The sequence below is a fragment of the Nerophis ophidion genome, linkage group LG01 (assembly GCF_033978795.1).
Source record: "Nerophis ophidion isolate RoL-2023_Sa linkage group LG01, RoL_Noph_v1.0, whole genome shotgun sequence".
In the NCBI taxonomy this organism is placed as follows: Eukaryota; Metazoa; Chordata; class Actinopteri; order Syngnathiformes; family Syngnathidae; genus Nerophis; species Nerophis ophidion.
In genome coordinates this window covers 15,378,856-15,395,031 of record NC_084611.1, presented here as the reverse complement: position 1 = coordinate 15,395,031, position 16,176 = coordinate 15,378,856, and the positions used below count along the sequence as shown (strand labels likewise).

Genomic DNA, 16,176 nt, shown 5'->3' with positions numbered 1-16,176 from the left:
AGGCTTTAAAGTGCCTGATTTTCGCTATCTGTGAAGCCACCGTCCATTTTCCTGTGACTTCATCCAGTGATGCCAATACAAACAACATGGTGGATATAGCGACATTAGCTCGGATTCAGACTCGGATTTCAGTGGCTTAAGCGATTCAACAGATTACGCATGTATTGAAACGAATGTTTGGAGTATGGAGGCAGATAGCGAAAACGAAATTGACGAAGAAACCGAAGCTATTGAGCGAATAGCTATAGACGCTATTCGGCGATCGCCTTCTAACCAATGATTGAGTGTCGCAGGATATCCATGCATCTCTGTGCCATGTCTGCCTTAGCATCGCCGGTAAAATGTGCAGGAGCAACTTAAATCCGTCGATTGGTAAGTGTTTGTTTGGCATTAAATGTGGGTGGAGGGAAAGGCTGGATGCAAATATAGCTACAAATGTACATACAGCTAGCCTAAATAGCATGTTAGCATCGATTAAATGGCAGTCATGCCGCTACCAAATATGTCTGATTAGCACATAAGTCAATAACATCAACAAAACTCACCTTTGTGATTTCGTTGACTTCATCGTTGGAAATACATCTCTGTGCCATGTCTGCCTTAGCATCGCCGGTAAAATGTGCAGGAGCAACTTAAATCCGTCGATTAGTAAGTGTTTGTTTGGCAATAAATGTGGGTGGAGGGAAAGGCTGGATGCAAATATAGCTACAAATGTACATACAGCTAGCCTAAATAGCATGTTAGCATCGATTAGCTGGCAGTCACACTGTGACCAAATATGTCTGATTAGCACATAAGTCAATAACATCAACAAAACTCACCTTTGTGATTTCGTTGACTTTATCGTTGGAAATGCATCTGCAGGATATCCATACATCTCTGTGCCATGTCTGCCTTAGCATCGCCGGTAAAATGTGCAGGAGCAACTTAAATCCGTCGATTGGTAAGTGTTTGTTTGGCATTAAATGTGGGTAGAGGGAAAGGCTGGATGCAAATATAGCTACAAATATACATACAGCTAGCCTAAATAGCATGTTAGCATCGATTAAATGGCAGTCATGGCGTGACCAAATATGTCTGATTAGCACATAAGTCAATAACATCAACAAAACTCACCTTTGTGATTTCGTTGACTTTATCGTTGGAAATGCATCTGCGGAATATCCATACATCTCTGTGCCATGTCTGCCTTGGCATCGCCGGTAAAATGTGCAGGAGCAACTTAAATCCGTCTATTTGTAAGTGTTTGTTTGGCATTAAATTTGGGAGTGAAGGAAAGGCTGGATGCAAATATAGCTACAAATGTACATACAGCCAACCTAAATAGCATGTTAGCATCGATTAAATGGCAGTCATGCTGTGACCAAATATGTCTGATTAGCACATAAGTCGATAACATCAACAAAACTCACCTTTGTGATTTCCTTGACTTTATCGTTGGAAATGCATCTGCAGGATATCCATACAGCTCTCTGCCATGTCTGCCTTAGTATCGCCGGTAAAATGTGCAGGAGCAACTTAAATCAGTCGATTGGTAAGTGTTTGTTTGGCATTAAATGTGGGTGGAGGTAAAGGCTGGATGCAAATATAGCTACAAATGTACATACAGCTAGCCTAAATAGCATGTTAGCATCGATTAGCTGGAAGTCATGCCGGGACCAAATATGTCTGATTAGCACATAAGTCAATAACATCAACAAAACTCACCTTTGTGATTTCGTTGACTTTATCGTTGGAAATGCATCTGCAGGATATCCATACATCTCTGTGCCATGTCTGCCTTAGCATCGCCGGTAAAATGTGCAGGAGCAACTTAAATCCGTCGATTGGTAAGTGTTTGTTTGGCATTAAATGTGGGTAGAGGGAAAGGCTGGATGCAAATATAGCTACAAATATACATACAGCTAGCCTAAATAGCATGTTAGCATCGATTAAATGGCAGTCATGGCGTGACCAAATATGTCTGATTAGCACATAAGTCAATAACATCAACAAAACTCACCTTTGTGATTTCGTTGACTTTATCGTTGGAAATGCATCTGCGGAATATCCATACATCTCTGTGCCATGTCTGCCTTGGCATCGCCGGTAAAATGTGCAGGAGCAACTTAAATCCGTCTATTTGTAAGTGTTTGTTTGGCATTAAATTTGGGAGTGAAGGAAAGGCTGGATGCAAATATAGCTACAAATGTACATACAGCCAACCTAAATAGCATGTTAGCATCGATTAAATGGCAGTCATGCTGTGACCAAATATGTCTGATTAGCACATAAGTCGATAACATCAACAAAACTCACCTTTGTGATTTCCTTGACTTTATCGTTGGAAATGCATCTGCAGGATATCCATACAGCTCTCTGCCATGTCTGCCTTAGTATCGCCGGTAAAATGTGCAGGAGCAACTTAAATCTGTCGATTGGTAAGTGTGTGTTTGGCATTAAATGTGGGTGGAGGGAAAGGCTGGATGCAAATATAGCTACAAATGTACATACAGCTAGCCTAAATAGCATGTTAGCATCGATTAAATTGCAGTCATGCCGTGACCAAATATGTCTGATTAGCACATAAGTCAATAACATCAACAAAACTCACCTTTGTGATTTCGTTGACTTTATCGTTGGAAATGCATCTGCAGGATATCCATACATCTTTGTGCCATGTCTGCCTTAGCACCGCCGGTAAAATGTGCAGGAGCAACTTAAATCCGTCGATTGGTAAGTGTTTGTTTGGCATTAAATGTGGGTGGAGGGAAAGGCTGGATGCAAATATAGCTACAAATGTACATACAGCTAGCCTAAATAGCCTGTTAGCATCGATTAGTTGGCAGTCATGCCGCGGCCAAATATGTCTGATTAGCACATAGGTCAATAACATCAACAAAACTCACCTTTGTGATTTTGTTGACTTTATCGTTGGAAATGCATCTGCAGGTTATCCATACATCTTTGTGCCATGTCTGTCTTAGCATCGCCGGTAAAATGTGCAGGAGCAACTTAAATCCGTCGATTGGTAAGTGTTTGTTTGGCATTAAATTTGGGAGTGAGGGAAAGGCTGGATGCAAATATAGCTACAAATGTACATAAAGCTAGTCTAAATAGCATGTTAGCATCGATTAGCTGACAGTCATGCTGTGACCAAATATGTCTGATTAGCACATAAGTCAATAACATCAACAAAACTCACCTTTGTGATTTCGTTGACTTTATCGTTGGAAATGCATCTGCAGGATATCCATACATCTCTGTGCCATGTCTGCCTTAGCATCGCCGGTAAAATGTGCAGGAGCAACTTAAACCCGTCGATTGGTAAGTGTTTGTTTGGCATTAAATGTGGGTGGAGGGAAAGGCTGGATGCAAAAATAGCTACAAATGTACATACAGCTAGCCTAAATAGCATGTTAGCATCGATTAAATGGCAGTCATGCCGCGACCAAATATGTCTGATTAGCACATAAGTCAATAACATCAACAAAACTCACCTTTGTGATTTCGTTGACTTTATCGTTGGAAATACATCTCTGTACCATGTCTGCCTTAGCATCGCCGGTACAATATGCAGGAGCAACTTAAAACCGTCGATTGGTAAGTGTTTGTTTGGCATTAAATGTGGGTGGAGGGAAAGGCTGGATGCAAATATAGCTACAAATATACATACAGCTAGCCTAAATAGCATGTTAGCGTCGATTAGCTGGCAGTCATGCCGCGACCAAATATGTCTGATTAGCACATAAGTCAATAACATCAACAAAACTCACCTTTGTGATTTCGTTGACTTTATTGTTGGAAATGCATCTACAGGATATTCATACATCTCTGTGCCATGTCTGCCGTAGCGTCGCCGGTAAAATGTGCAGGAGCAATTTAAATCCGTCGATTGGTAAGTGTTTGTTTGGCATTAAATGTGGGTGGAGGGAAAGGCTGGATGCAAATATAGCTACAATTGTACATACAGCTAGCCTAAATAGCATGTTAGCATCGATTAAATGGCAGTCATGCCGCGACCAAATATGTCTGATTAGCACATAAGTCAATAACATCAACAAAACTCACCTTTGTGATTTCGTTGACTTTATCGTTGGAAATGCATCTGCAGGATATCCATACATCTCTGTGCCATGTCTGCCTTAGCATCGCCGGTAAAATGTGCAGACCAAACGATCGGGACTTTCGCATCTTGTGACACTGGAGCAACTTAAATCCGTCGATTAGTAAGTGTTTGTTTGGCAATAAATGTGGGTGGAGGGAAAGGCTGGATGCAAATATAGCTACAAATGTACATACAGCTAGCCTAAATAGCATGTTAGCATCGATTAGCTGGCAGTCACACTGTGACCAAATATGTCTGATTAGCACATAAGTCAATAACATCAACAAAACTCACCTTTGTGATTTCGTTGACTTTATTGTTGGAAATGCATCTACATATATCTCTGTGCCATGTCCGCCTTAGCATCGCCGGTAAAATGTGCGGACCAAACGATCGAGACTTTCACATCTTGTGACACTGGAGCAACTTAAATCTGTCGATTGGTAAGTGTTTGTTTGGCATTAAATGTCAAAACAGCATGTAAATCAACTTGAATCCGTCCCTGATCGTGTTGTTCCACCCCCCGACAACACACCGACGAGGCATGATGTCTCCAAGGTACGGAAAACAGTCGAAAAAACGGAAAATAACAGAGTTGGTTTGACTCTGTCTTTGTATTGTGTTTGAGAAAATGGCGGATTGACTACCTAGGTGACCTCATCGGTTAAAAAAACATGTGGTCTTTTTTCTGCAAAATCAAGGTATATATTGACGCTTACATAGGTCTGGTGATAATGTTCCCCTTCAACCCGTCGCTGGGGTGGAAACGGGTGGAGGGGGCGTGGCTTACCTTGTGCTCGTACATGAGGAGCAAGCACGCCGCCGTCAGCTCCACCAGCAGCAGGAAGAAGAGCATCAGGAAGAACTGAGCGCGCAAACACAGGAGCATGTTTAGCAGGATTTGTGAGGGCGTCCAGGTGTTGAAGTACTTGCTTACCGTCAGCAGGAGGCAGCGGTTCTCCTTGAGGGCGCCCAGGAAGCCCAGGAAGGAGACGCAGGTGATGACCAGGCCGCTGACCAGCAGCGTGTTGGCCAGGTTGAAGTTGGCCAGAGAGGGCATGAGTGCGGTCAGCTGGAAGTTGACCATCATGAACACGCCCAGACCCAGCACCGCCACACCACACACCTGCAGGACCCAGACAGGTACCACTCTTCAACACATCGTGGCGGGCACATACACTCATGGTACTTTCTGGACGGTCATTATTTGGATTGTTTACTTGTGTGTGATATCACGTGCGATACAAGCAGTCCTGCCAAGTGTTTACTTGTGTGTGATATCATGTGTGATACAAGCATTCTTGCAGCGTGTTTACTTGTGTGTGATATCATGTGCAATACAAGCAGTCCTACAGAGTGTTTACTTATGTGTGATATCATGTGCGATACAAGCAGTCCTGCTAAGTGTTTACTTGTGTGTGATAACATGTGCGATACAAGCATTCTTGCGGCCTGTTTACTTGTGTGATACCATGTGCGATACAAGCAGTCCTGCCAAGTGTTTACTTGTGTGTGATATCATGTGCAATACAAGCAGTCCTACAGAGTGTTTACTTGTGTGTGTGATATCATGTGCGATACAAGCAGTCCTACAGAGTGTTTACTTGTGTGTGTGATATCATGTGCGATACAAGCATTCTTGCAGCCTGTTTACTTGTGTGATACCATGTGCGATACAAGCTGTCCTGCCAAGTTTGTACTCGTGAGTGATATCATGTGCGATACAAGCAGTCCTGCAACGTGTTTACTTGTGTGTGATAACACGTGCGATACAAGCAGTCCTGCAACGTGTTTACTTGTGTGTGATAACACGTGCGATACAAGCAGTCCTACAGTGTTTACTTGTGTGTGATATCATGTGCGATCCAAACATTCTTGCAGCCTGTTTACTTGTGTGATACCATGTGCGATACAAGCAGTCCTGCCAAGTGTTTACTTGTGTGTGATATCATGTGCGATACAAGCAGTCCTGCCAAGTTTGTACTTGTGAGTGATATCATGTGTGATACAAGCAGTGCTGCCAAGTGTTTACTTGTGTGTGATATCATGTGCGATACAAGCATTCTTGCAGACTGTTTACTTGTGTTATACCATGTGTGATACAAACAGTCCTGCCGAGTGTTTACTTGTGTGGGATATCATGTGCAATACAAGCAGTCCTACAGAGTGTTTACTTGTGTGTGTGATATCATGTGCGATACAAGCAGTCCTACAGAGTGTTTACTTGTGTGTGTGATATCATGTGCGATACAAGCATTCTTGCAGCCTGTTTACTTGTGTGGGATATCATGTGCAATACAAGCAGTCCTACAGAGTGTTTACTTATGTGTGATATCATGTGCGATACAAGCAGTCCTGCTAAGTGTTTACTTGTGTGTGATAACATGTGCGATACAAGCATTCTTGCGGCCTGTTTACTTGTGTGATACCATGTGCGATACAAGCAGTCCTGCCAAGTGTTTACTTGTGTGTGATATCATGTGCAATACAAGCAGTCCTACAGAGTGTTTACTTGTGTGTGTGATATCATGTGCGATACAAGCAGTCCTACAGAGTGTTTACTTGTGTGTGTGATATCATGTGCGATACAAGCATTCTTGCAGCCTGTTTACTTGTGTGATACCATGTGCGATACAAGCTGTCCTGCCAAGTTTGTACTCGTGAGTGATATCATGTGCGATACAAGCAGTCCTGCAACGTGTTTACTTGTGTGTGATAACACGTGCGATACAAGCAGTCCTGCAACGTGTTTACTTGTGTGTGATAACACGTGCGATACAAGCAGTCCTACAGTGTTTACTTGTGTGTGATATCATGTGCGATCCAAACATTCTTGCAGCCTGTTTACTTGTGTGATACCATGTGCGATACAAGCAGTCCTGCCAAGTGTTTACTTGTGTGTGATATCATGTGCGATACAAGCAGTCCTGCCAAGTTTGTACTTGTGAGTGATATCATGTGTGATACAAGCAGTGCTGCCAAGTGTTTACTTGTGTGTGATATCATGTGCGATACAAGCATTCTTGCAGACTGTTTACTTGTGTTATACCATGTGTGATACAAACAGTCCTGCCGAGTGTTTACTTGTGTGGGATATCATGTGCAATACAAGCAGTCCTACAGAGTGTTTACTTATGTGTGATATCATGTGCGATACAAGCAGTCCTGCTAAGTGTTTACTTGTGTGTGATAACATGTGCGATACAAGCATTCTTGCGGCCTGTTTACTTGTGTGATACCATGTGCGATACAAGCAGTCCTGCCAAGTGTTTACTTGTGTGTGATATCATGTGCAATACAAGCAGTCCTACAGAGTGTTTACTTGTGTGTGTGATATCATGTGCGATACAAGCAGTCCTACAGAGTGTTTACTTGTGTGTGTGATATCATGTGCGATACAAGCATTCTTGCAGCCTGTTTACTTGTGTGATACCATGTGCGATACAAGCTGTCCTGCCAAGTTTGTACTCGTGAGTGATATCATGTGCGATACAAGCAGTCCTGCAACGTGTTTACTTGTGTGTGATAACACGTGCGATACAAGCAGTCCTGCCAAGTGTTTACTTGTGTGTGATATCATGTGCGATCCAAACATTCTTGCAGCCTGTTTACTTGTGTGATACCATGTGCGATACAACCAGTCCTGCCAAGTGTTTACTTGTGTGTGATATCATGTGCGATACAAGCAGTCCTGCCAAGTTTGTACTTGTGAGTGATATCATGTGCAATACAAGCAGCCCTGCCAAGTGTTTACTTGTGTGTGATATCATGTGCAATACAAGCAGCCCTGCCAAGTATGTACTTGTGTGTGATATCATGTGCGATCCAAGCATTCTTGCAGCCTGTTTACTTGTGTGATACCATGTGCGATACAAGCAGTCCTGCCAAGTGTTTACTTGTGTGTGATATCATGTGCGATACAAGCAGTCCTGCTAAGTGTTTACTTGTGAGTGATATCATGTGCAATACAAGCAGCCCTGCCAAGTATGTACTTGTGTGTGATATCATGTGCGATCCAAGCATTCTTGCAGCCTGTTTACTTGTGTGATACCATGTGCGATACAAGCAGTCCTGCCAAGTGTTTACTTGTGTGTGATATCATGTGCGATACAAGCAGTCCTGCTAAGTGTTTACTTGTGTGTGAAAACACGTGCGATACAACCATTCTTGCGGCCTGTGTACTTGTGTGATACCATGTGCGATACAAGCAGTCCTGCCAAGTTTGTACTTGTGAGTGATATCATGTGTGATACAAGCAGTCCTGCCAAGTGTTTACTTGTGTGTGATATCATGTGCAGTACAAGCAGTCCTACAGTGTGTTTACTTGTGTGTGATATCATGTGTGATACAAGCATTCTTGCGGCCTGTTTACTTGTGTGATACCATGTGCGATACAAGCAGTCCTGCCAAGTTTGTACTTGTGTGTGATATCATGTGCGATACAAGCAGTCCTGCCAATTCTTTACTTGTGTGTGATATCATGTGTGATACAAGCATTCTTGCAGCGTGTTTACTTGTGTGTGATATCATGTGCGATACAAGCAGTCCTGCCAAGTGTTTACTTGTGTGTGTGATATCATGTGCAGTACAAGCAGTCCTACAGTGTGTTTACTTGTGTGTGATATCATGTGTGATACAAGCATTCTTGCGGCCTGTTTACTTGTGTGATACCATGTGCGATACAAGCAGTCCTGCCAAGTCTGTACTTGTGTGTGATATCATGTGTGATACAAGCAGCCCTGCCAAGTGTTTACTTGTGTGTGTGATATCACGTGCGATACAAGCAGTCCTGCCAAGTGTTTACTTGTGTGTGATATCATGTGCGATACAAGCAGTCCTGCTAAGTGTTTACTTGTGTGTGATATCATGTGTGATACAAGCAGTCCTGCCAAGTGTTTACTTGTGTGTGATATCATGTGCAGTACAAGCAGTCCTACAGTGTGTTTACTTGTGTGTGATATCATGTGTGATACAAGCATTCTTGCGGCCTGTTTACTTGTGTGATACCATGTGCGATACAAGCAGTCCTGCCAAGTTTGTACTTGTGTGTGATATCATGTGCGATACAAGCAGTCCTGCCAATTCTTTACTTGTGTGTGATATCATGTGTGATACAAGCATTCCTGCAGCGTGTTTACTTGTGTGTAATATCATGTGCGATACAAGCAGTTCTTCCAAGTGTTTACTTGTGTGTGATATCATGTGCAGTACAAGCAGTCCTACAGTGTGTTTACTTGTGTGTGATATCATGTGTGATACAAGCATTCTTGCGGCCTGTTTACTTGTGTGATACCATGTGCGATACAAGCAGTCCTGCCAAGTTTGTACTTGTGTGTGATATCATGTGCGATACAAGCAGTCCTGCCAATTCTTTACTTGTGTGTGATATCATGTGTGATACAAGCATTCCTGCAGCGTGTTTACTTGTGTGTGATATCATGTGCGATACAAGCAGTCCTGCCAAGTGTTTACTTGTGTGTGTGATATCATGTGTGATACAAGCATTCTTGCGGCCTGTTTACTTGTGTGATACCATGTGCGATACAAGCAGTCCTGCCAAGTTTGTACTTGTGTGTGATATCATGTGTGATACAAGCAGCCCTGCCAAGTGTTTACTTGTGTGTGTGATATCACGTGCGATACAAGCAGTCCTGCCAAGTGTTTACTTGTGTGTGATATCATGTGCGATACAAGCAGTCCTGCTAAGTGTTTACTTGTGTGTGAAAACACGTGCGATACAAGCATTCTTGCAGCCTGTTTACTTGTGTGATACCATGTGCGATACAAGCAGTCCTGCCAAGTTTGTACTTGTGAGTAATATCATGTGTGATACAAGCAGTCCTGCCAAGTGTTTACTTGTGTGTGTGATATCATGTGCAATACAAGCAGCCCTGCCAAGTATGTACTTGTGTGTGATATCATGTGCGATACAAGCAGTCCTGCTAAGTGTTTACTTGTGTGTGAAAACACGTGCGATACAAGTTCTGTTGCAGCCTGTTTACTTGTGTGATATCATGTGTGATACAAGCAGTCCTGCCAAGTGTTTACTTGTGTGTGATATCATGTGCAATACAAGCAGCCCTGCCAAGTATGTACTTGTGTGTGATATCATGTGTGATATAAGCAGTCCTGCAGCGTCTTTGTGTGTGATATCATGTGCAATACAAGCAGTCCTACAGAGTGTTTACCTATGTGTGTGATATCATGTGTGATACAAGCAGTTCTGCCAAGTGTTTAGTTGTGTGAAATCATGTGCGATCCAAGCATTCTAGCAGCCTGTTTACTTGTGTGTGATATCATGTGCGATACAAGCATTCTTGCAGCCTGTTTACTTGTGTGATACCATGTGTGATGTGAGGAAGGAGACACGTACAAAGCAGAGGAGGTTGGCGACACACATGGTGTATTTCAAACACTTGAGGCAGCCGTGAGTCATGTTTGTGGTCCCAAGATGGCGGCAAGCAGAGAAGATGGACAGGACTCTGGAAAATTAACAAACAAATGAAAAGAAATTCAAAAAACAAAAAAAAGATCTTTTAAAAATATCACAAACAATAAGTAAATACAAATACAACAGTATATATATATAACTAATAAAACAGTATTTTTATATATATATAGATTTAAAAATAATTAAAATATGTTTCAATAATTCAAGAAACCAATGGAAGAAGTCACTTTGAAAAACATAAACAAATTAATAAAAATAAATAAATACAAAAAATTATTTAAAGACTATAAGTAAATATAAATACAATTATATATGTATATACATATATATATATATATGTATATATATGTATATATATATATATATACATATGTATACATATATGAAATCAAAATATGTGTCAATAATTCATCACAACATTGATTTTGATTCAGTATTATTATTTGAGTAATGACAGTTTAAAAAACTAAATCCTACTAAAATTCTCAGGGATCCAAAAGGGTCCCACTCAAAAAAATTTTTCAAAATAAGTCATATACTTTTTTTTTTCAAAACACCAATCAAGGAAGTAACTCTTAGATAAACAAATGGAAAAAAAAAAATACTACAAAAAAATTAATTTAAAAAAATTGATACAGTAAAGAATAAAAGTAAATACAAATAAAACAGTATTTTAAAAAAAGGAAGTCTCTGACACATTTTCTGTCTTTCCTTTTTACAAAGTATCTTTAAATACAGAATTATTAATAATAATATATTGTCCAGGGTGTAAACCGCCTTCCTTCCGAATGCAGCTGAAATAGGCTCCAGCACCCCCCACAACCCCAAAAGAGACAAGCGGTAGAAAAACTGGATGGCTGGATTGTACCATCATTATTATTAATTGAGCAATGACAGTTTGAGAAAAAAAAAAATCCTACTAAAGTTCTTAAGGGACCCAAAAGGGTCCCACTGAAAAAAAAGTGTTCAAAATAAGTCGTACGCTTTTTTTTTCAAGACACCATTCGAGGAAGTCACTCTCCAAAAAATAAAAATGAAAAAAAAAAGCAACTAAAAAAAAATGGATACATTAATTAAAAAAAGTAAATATGAATAAAACAGTATTTAAAAAAAAAAAAGGAAGTCACTGACACATTTCCTGTCCTTCCTTTTTACAAAGGGTCTTTAAATACATAAATACAAAATTTTTATTATTTAAGCGTCCATCCATGCAATGACAGTTTAAAAAAAAGAAATCCCTCGCTCCAACAGGGTCGCGTTCATAAAGTGTTCAAAATAAGTCATCCATATTATTATTTAATGTTTTTACCTTCCACGCCTAAATTTGTAGATCAACTTCGGATCAATCCGTCGATTATACGTTCTTAATCCTTTTTTAATGTGTGTTTATTTATGCTCTTTTCCTCAGATATTACCTTGTTTTTTATGGCAAAAACTATTTTTCCGCCCAATCAATATTTAAAAACGAAATATTATACATAAATATACATATATGTATGTATATATGTATATATATATATATATATGTAGTGAGAGATATACCTATATACATACATACATATGTATATGTATTTGTTTTCTTTTATATTGGGGCACATTGAGAACAGGAGTTAAACAAACGCTGAGAAAAGAACCGGGATCGTCTTCAAAGTCCAACATTTACCACGAAAACGTTTGAAAAAGTTGGAAAGACAAAAAGAACTTACCGTAAAGAAATCTTGAAATAGTGTGTGCTGCTCCTTTCCACTTCCTGTTCTTTCCGCCTCTTTGCACTTTGTGCGGCTTTCAGTCTTCACTTCCTCTTTCTTTGCGAAGGACTTTTTTTATTTTATTTTTTTTACATATATATATATTTAGCTATGCTCCGGTAACCATGGCAACGGCTGACACGGAATTCACAAGTTCGGAAAGTTCCTCTTCAACATCACCAAAAGACTCAAGGTTTTGTGAAAGTATGAGGATATACATCCAATAATAATTACTTAGAGCAGGGGAGTGCTAACAAAAAAAAACAAAACAAAACAAAAAAATTACATGAGGGCCACACACAGAAAAATCCATGCATGTGGTTTCCGTTTTGTTTTTGTTTGTTTTTCAAAACCAAAATATAGATTTTTTTTTTTAACCGTCCCATAAGTTCGGTCCCGGGGACCCAGAAGGTTATCATTCATAAAAATATTAAAAATAAGCCCTAAACTAATTGGTTTTTTCAACGCTTAAGTCAGTTTAAAATGTTGTGTATTTTTTTATTTATTTATGCCTTTTATGATAAGGAAAACCATGTTTTTCCTGACAAAAACACAAAAATGTGCGATATTTTCACTTCCCACGTTCAAAATATTTAATCGCCATTAATCACATTTTGTTCGTATTTAACTTAAAAATTAATCGCAGAAAGATATACTTTATTGTCATTAACAAGTGTACCCTAGACAGATCGTGTTGAAGTTTTTAATACTGCGAATTAAATGTTTTTAAACATTCTGCTTTGTGAAAGAGCTCCATGTCAGGTTCAAACACTGATGACATCTATTAAACCAGACGAAAGGCAAAGAATCAAACAGAGACAGAATTAAATTTGGACTCAGATCCGAGGAGAGACATGGCCACTGTACACTTTTCGTACAGTCCTGCACCAAGGTCTGCCCCAAGATTGTACTCCTCCTTCTTTATTCGACTCTTTCCCTTCCTCCTTCCCACAGCTGCTTCCTCGGGGAAGTGGGTCGTAAATAGCGCTGCCTTCGGTTCCCGAACAGTTCAAAGAGGGTTCCATAAAATTGTTCAAAGAGAGTCCCATAAAATAGATCGAAAAGAGTTCGTAAAAATACTTAAAAGAGTTGGTCGGATCCTGCCATCTGTCCGCTTGGAAGTCCAGTGAAGTTTTGCAAGCATTCTTCTTGGAAGGTTTCAGCCTTTTGTCTCCTTGTCTCCTTGTAATACAAAGTTCCTTTTGATAATTTACACACAATTTTTCTGACACTCCACACGAATAGGAAATAAACACGCTTATAAAGAGAATTTTAAAAAATTACTTGCGAGGTTTTCTCTTTTGTGGGAATACAAAATTGGCGTTCCTGCTTTAGGAGCACTTGCACTTAGAGGAGAGGAGCTACGCCTCCATGTTTAGATAGCAGTTTTGCGCATGAATAACACAACGTGTGGATTGTTACGATCATGCTTTGATTGATTTGATATTTTTTCTACATGAATAAATGTTTCGGATATTTTCTACTTTGCATGTTGTCCAAGTTAGTAGTCGTTAGTTTAATTTGGACCCGTTAAAAAACAAAGCAAAAGAAAAAAATTGTGAAAAAAGGAAGTAACCTTGATAACTTCACAGTAAGGTAGAGAAATACAAACAAATATTTCACGATTAAAAAACATTAGAATTCAAAACAATAAATAATGGGCAAAATAGGAGTGGGGAGAAGTGTGACTTATTTACTTCCACTCCTTATTTTATCAATCAAATAACTCACTTTCTTATCATTATTATGATTATATACAATGCGGGACATGTTGGACCAGTTTGTTGTAGTGTACCTCGACGATATTCTCTATCCATCCATCCATTTTCTTCCGCTTATCCGAGGTCGGGTCGCGGGGGCAACAGCCTAAGAAGGGAGGCCCACACTTTTCTCTCCCCAGCCACTTCGTTCAGCTCTTCAGGGGGGATCCCGAGGCGTTCCCAGGCCAGCCTGGAGACATAATCTACCCAACGTGTCCTGGGTTTTCCCCGTGGCCTTCTACCGGTCGGACGTGCCCTAAACACCTTCCTAGGGAGGCGTTCAGGTGACATCCTGACCAGATGCTTTACTTTGAGCTCCCCCCAGATGGCAGAGCTTCTTACCCTATCTCTCGGCGGAGAAAACTCATTTCGGCCGCTTGTACCCATGATCTTGTGCTTTCGGTCATAACCCAAAGCTCATGACCATAGGTGAGGATGGGAACGTAGATCGACCGGTAAATTGAGAGCTTTGCCTTCCGGCTCAGCTCCTTCTTCACCACAACGGATCGACACAGGGTCCGCATTACTGAAGACGCCGCACCGATCCGCCTGTCGATCTCACGATTTACTCTTCCCTCACTCTTGAACAAGACTTGAACTCCTCCACCTGGGGCAGGGTCTCCTCCCAAAGCCGACGATATTCTAATTTGTTCTAAAACCCTACAGAAACACCAACAGCATGTCCGACTTGTCCTGCAGCATCTACTGGAGAACCGTCTGTTCGTCATGGCTGAAAAATGCGAGTTCCACTATTCATCAGTTAACTTTCTGGACCACATTATTCAAAAGGAACACATCAAGGCGGACCCCAAGAAGGCCGAGGCAGTAATAGAGTGGCCACAGCCCTCCACACGGACGGAATTGAGACGTTTTCCGGGCTTTGCGGGATTCTACCGCCGCTTCGTAAAGAACTTCAGTAAGGTGGCCGCTCCTCTCCACACCCTCACTTCCACCCTCATCCCGTTTCGATGGACCAAGGAAGCCAGTGTCGCCTTCCAGGGGCTGAAGAGGAGCTTCACCTCTACACCTGTGCCCATCCACCCCGATCCAGACTGCCCGTTTAACCTCGAGGTGGACGCAACGGATTCGGGTATCGGGGCGGTACTCTCCCAGCGTGCCCGAGATAATAATATCTTGCGTCCATGTGCATTTTTATCCAGAATACTCACACTACCGGAGCGCAACTACAACGCAGGAAATCGGGAACTGCTGGCAGTACACAACGCCATACCTGAGTAGAGACACTGCAAAGAGACTTAATGACTGTCAGGCACGATGGGTACAGTTTTTCAGTAGATTTGACTGCACTCTCTCCTTCAGACCAGGCTCCCGCAACACAAAGCCTGATGCCCTCTCCAGAGAGTTCTCGGAGGAGACCATCAGCACACCCACAGCCCAACCCATTCTACCCCCTGCCCGGGTGGTGGGGATGATCACCTGGGAGATCGATACACTGGTAAAGGCGGCACTCCTTGAGAATCCGGGACCGGGCGGTGGAACCCCCCAACAGACTTTTTGTTCCACCTGACTTCCGAGCGAAGGTACTGGACTGGGATTACTCCAGTATCTTCGCTTGCCACCCAGGGGTCCACCGCTTGCTATCATTCATCCGGGGCTCATTCTGGTGGCCATATATGGAGACCGACAACAGACAGTTCCTCGCCGCTTGTCCCATGTGGCTTCCCACAGCCCTCCGGCGGGACTCTTACGCCCCCCTACCTATTCCTGGCCGACCCTGGTCCTTCATTGCTCTCAATTCTGTGACCGGATTCCCCGCCTCCCAAGGTAATACCACTATTCTAACCATCCTTGATAGATTCCCCAAGGCCGCACATTTTGTCCCTCTCCCCAAGTTTCCCTGCGCAGCAGAGGCTCCCGACTTACTCATCCTACTACGAGGTCAGACTCCACGGCATTCCCCAGGACATCCTCTCTGACCGTGGCCTCCAGTTCACCTCCCGTGTGTGGCAGTCATTCTGCAAGGGAATTGGGGCAACGGTCAGCCTCACCTCGGGATATCACCCACAAAGTAACAGACAAGCAGAGAGAGCCAACTAGGGGTTAGAGACAATGCTCCGCTGCTTCGCCGTCCGCCAACCCTTTCACTGGAGCAAATACATACCCTGGGTG

General features: G+C 41.8%; 1 protein-coding gene across 1 annotated transcript in view; it reads right to left on the bottom strand.

Moving 5' to 3' along the window:
- Positions 1-12,396, bottom strand: part of LOC133550933 (leukocyte surface antigen CD53-like) — a 28,856-nt gene extending 16,460 nt beyond the window's left edge. The window contains exons 1-4 of the mRNA XM_061897101.1: positions 12,245-12,396; positions 10,461-10,569; positions 5,025-5,213; positions 4,878-4,952 (exon numbers count right to left, since the gene is read on the bottom strand). Of these exons, the coding sequence (XP_061753085.1) occupies positions 4,878-4,952; positions 5,025-5,213; positions 10,461-10,523 (327 nt within the window). The 5' untranslated portion in view covers positions 10,524-10,569; positions 12,245-12,396. The remainder of the gene's footprint in view (positions 1-4,877; positions 4,953-5,024; positions 5,214-10,460; positions 10,570-12,244) is intronic.
- Between the last annotated feature and the right edge of the window lie 3,780 nt (positions 12,397-16,176).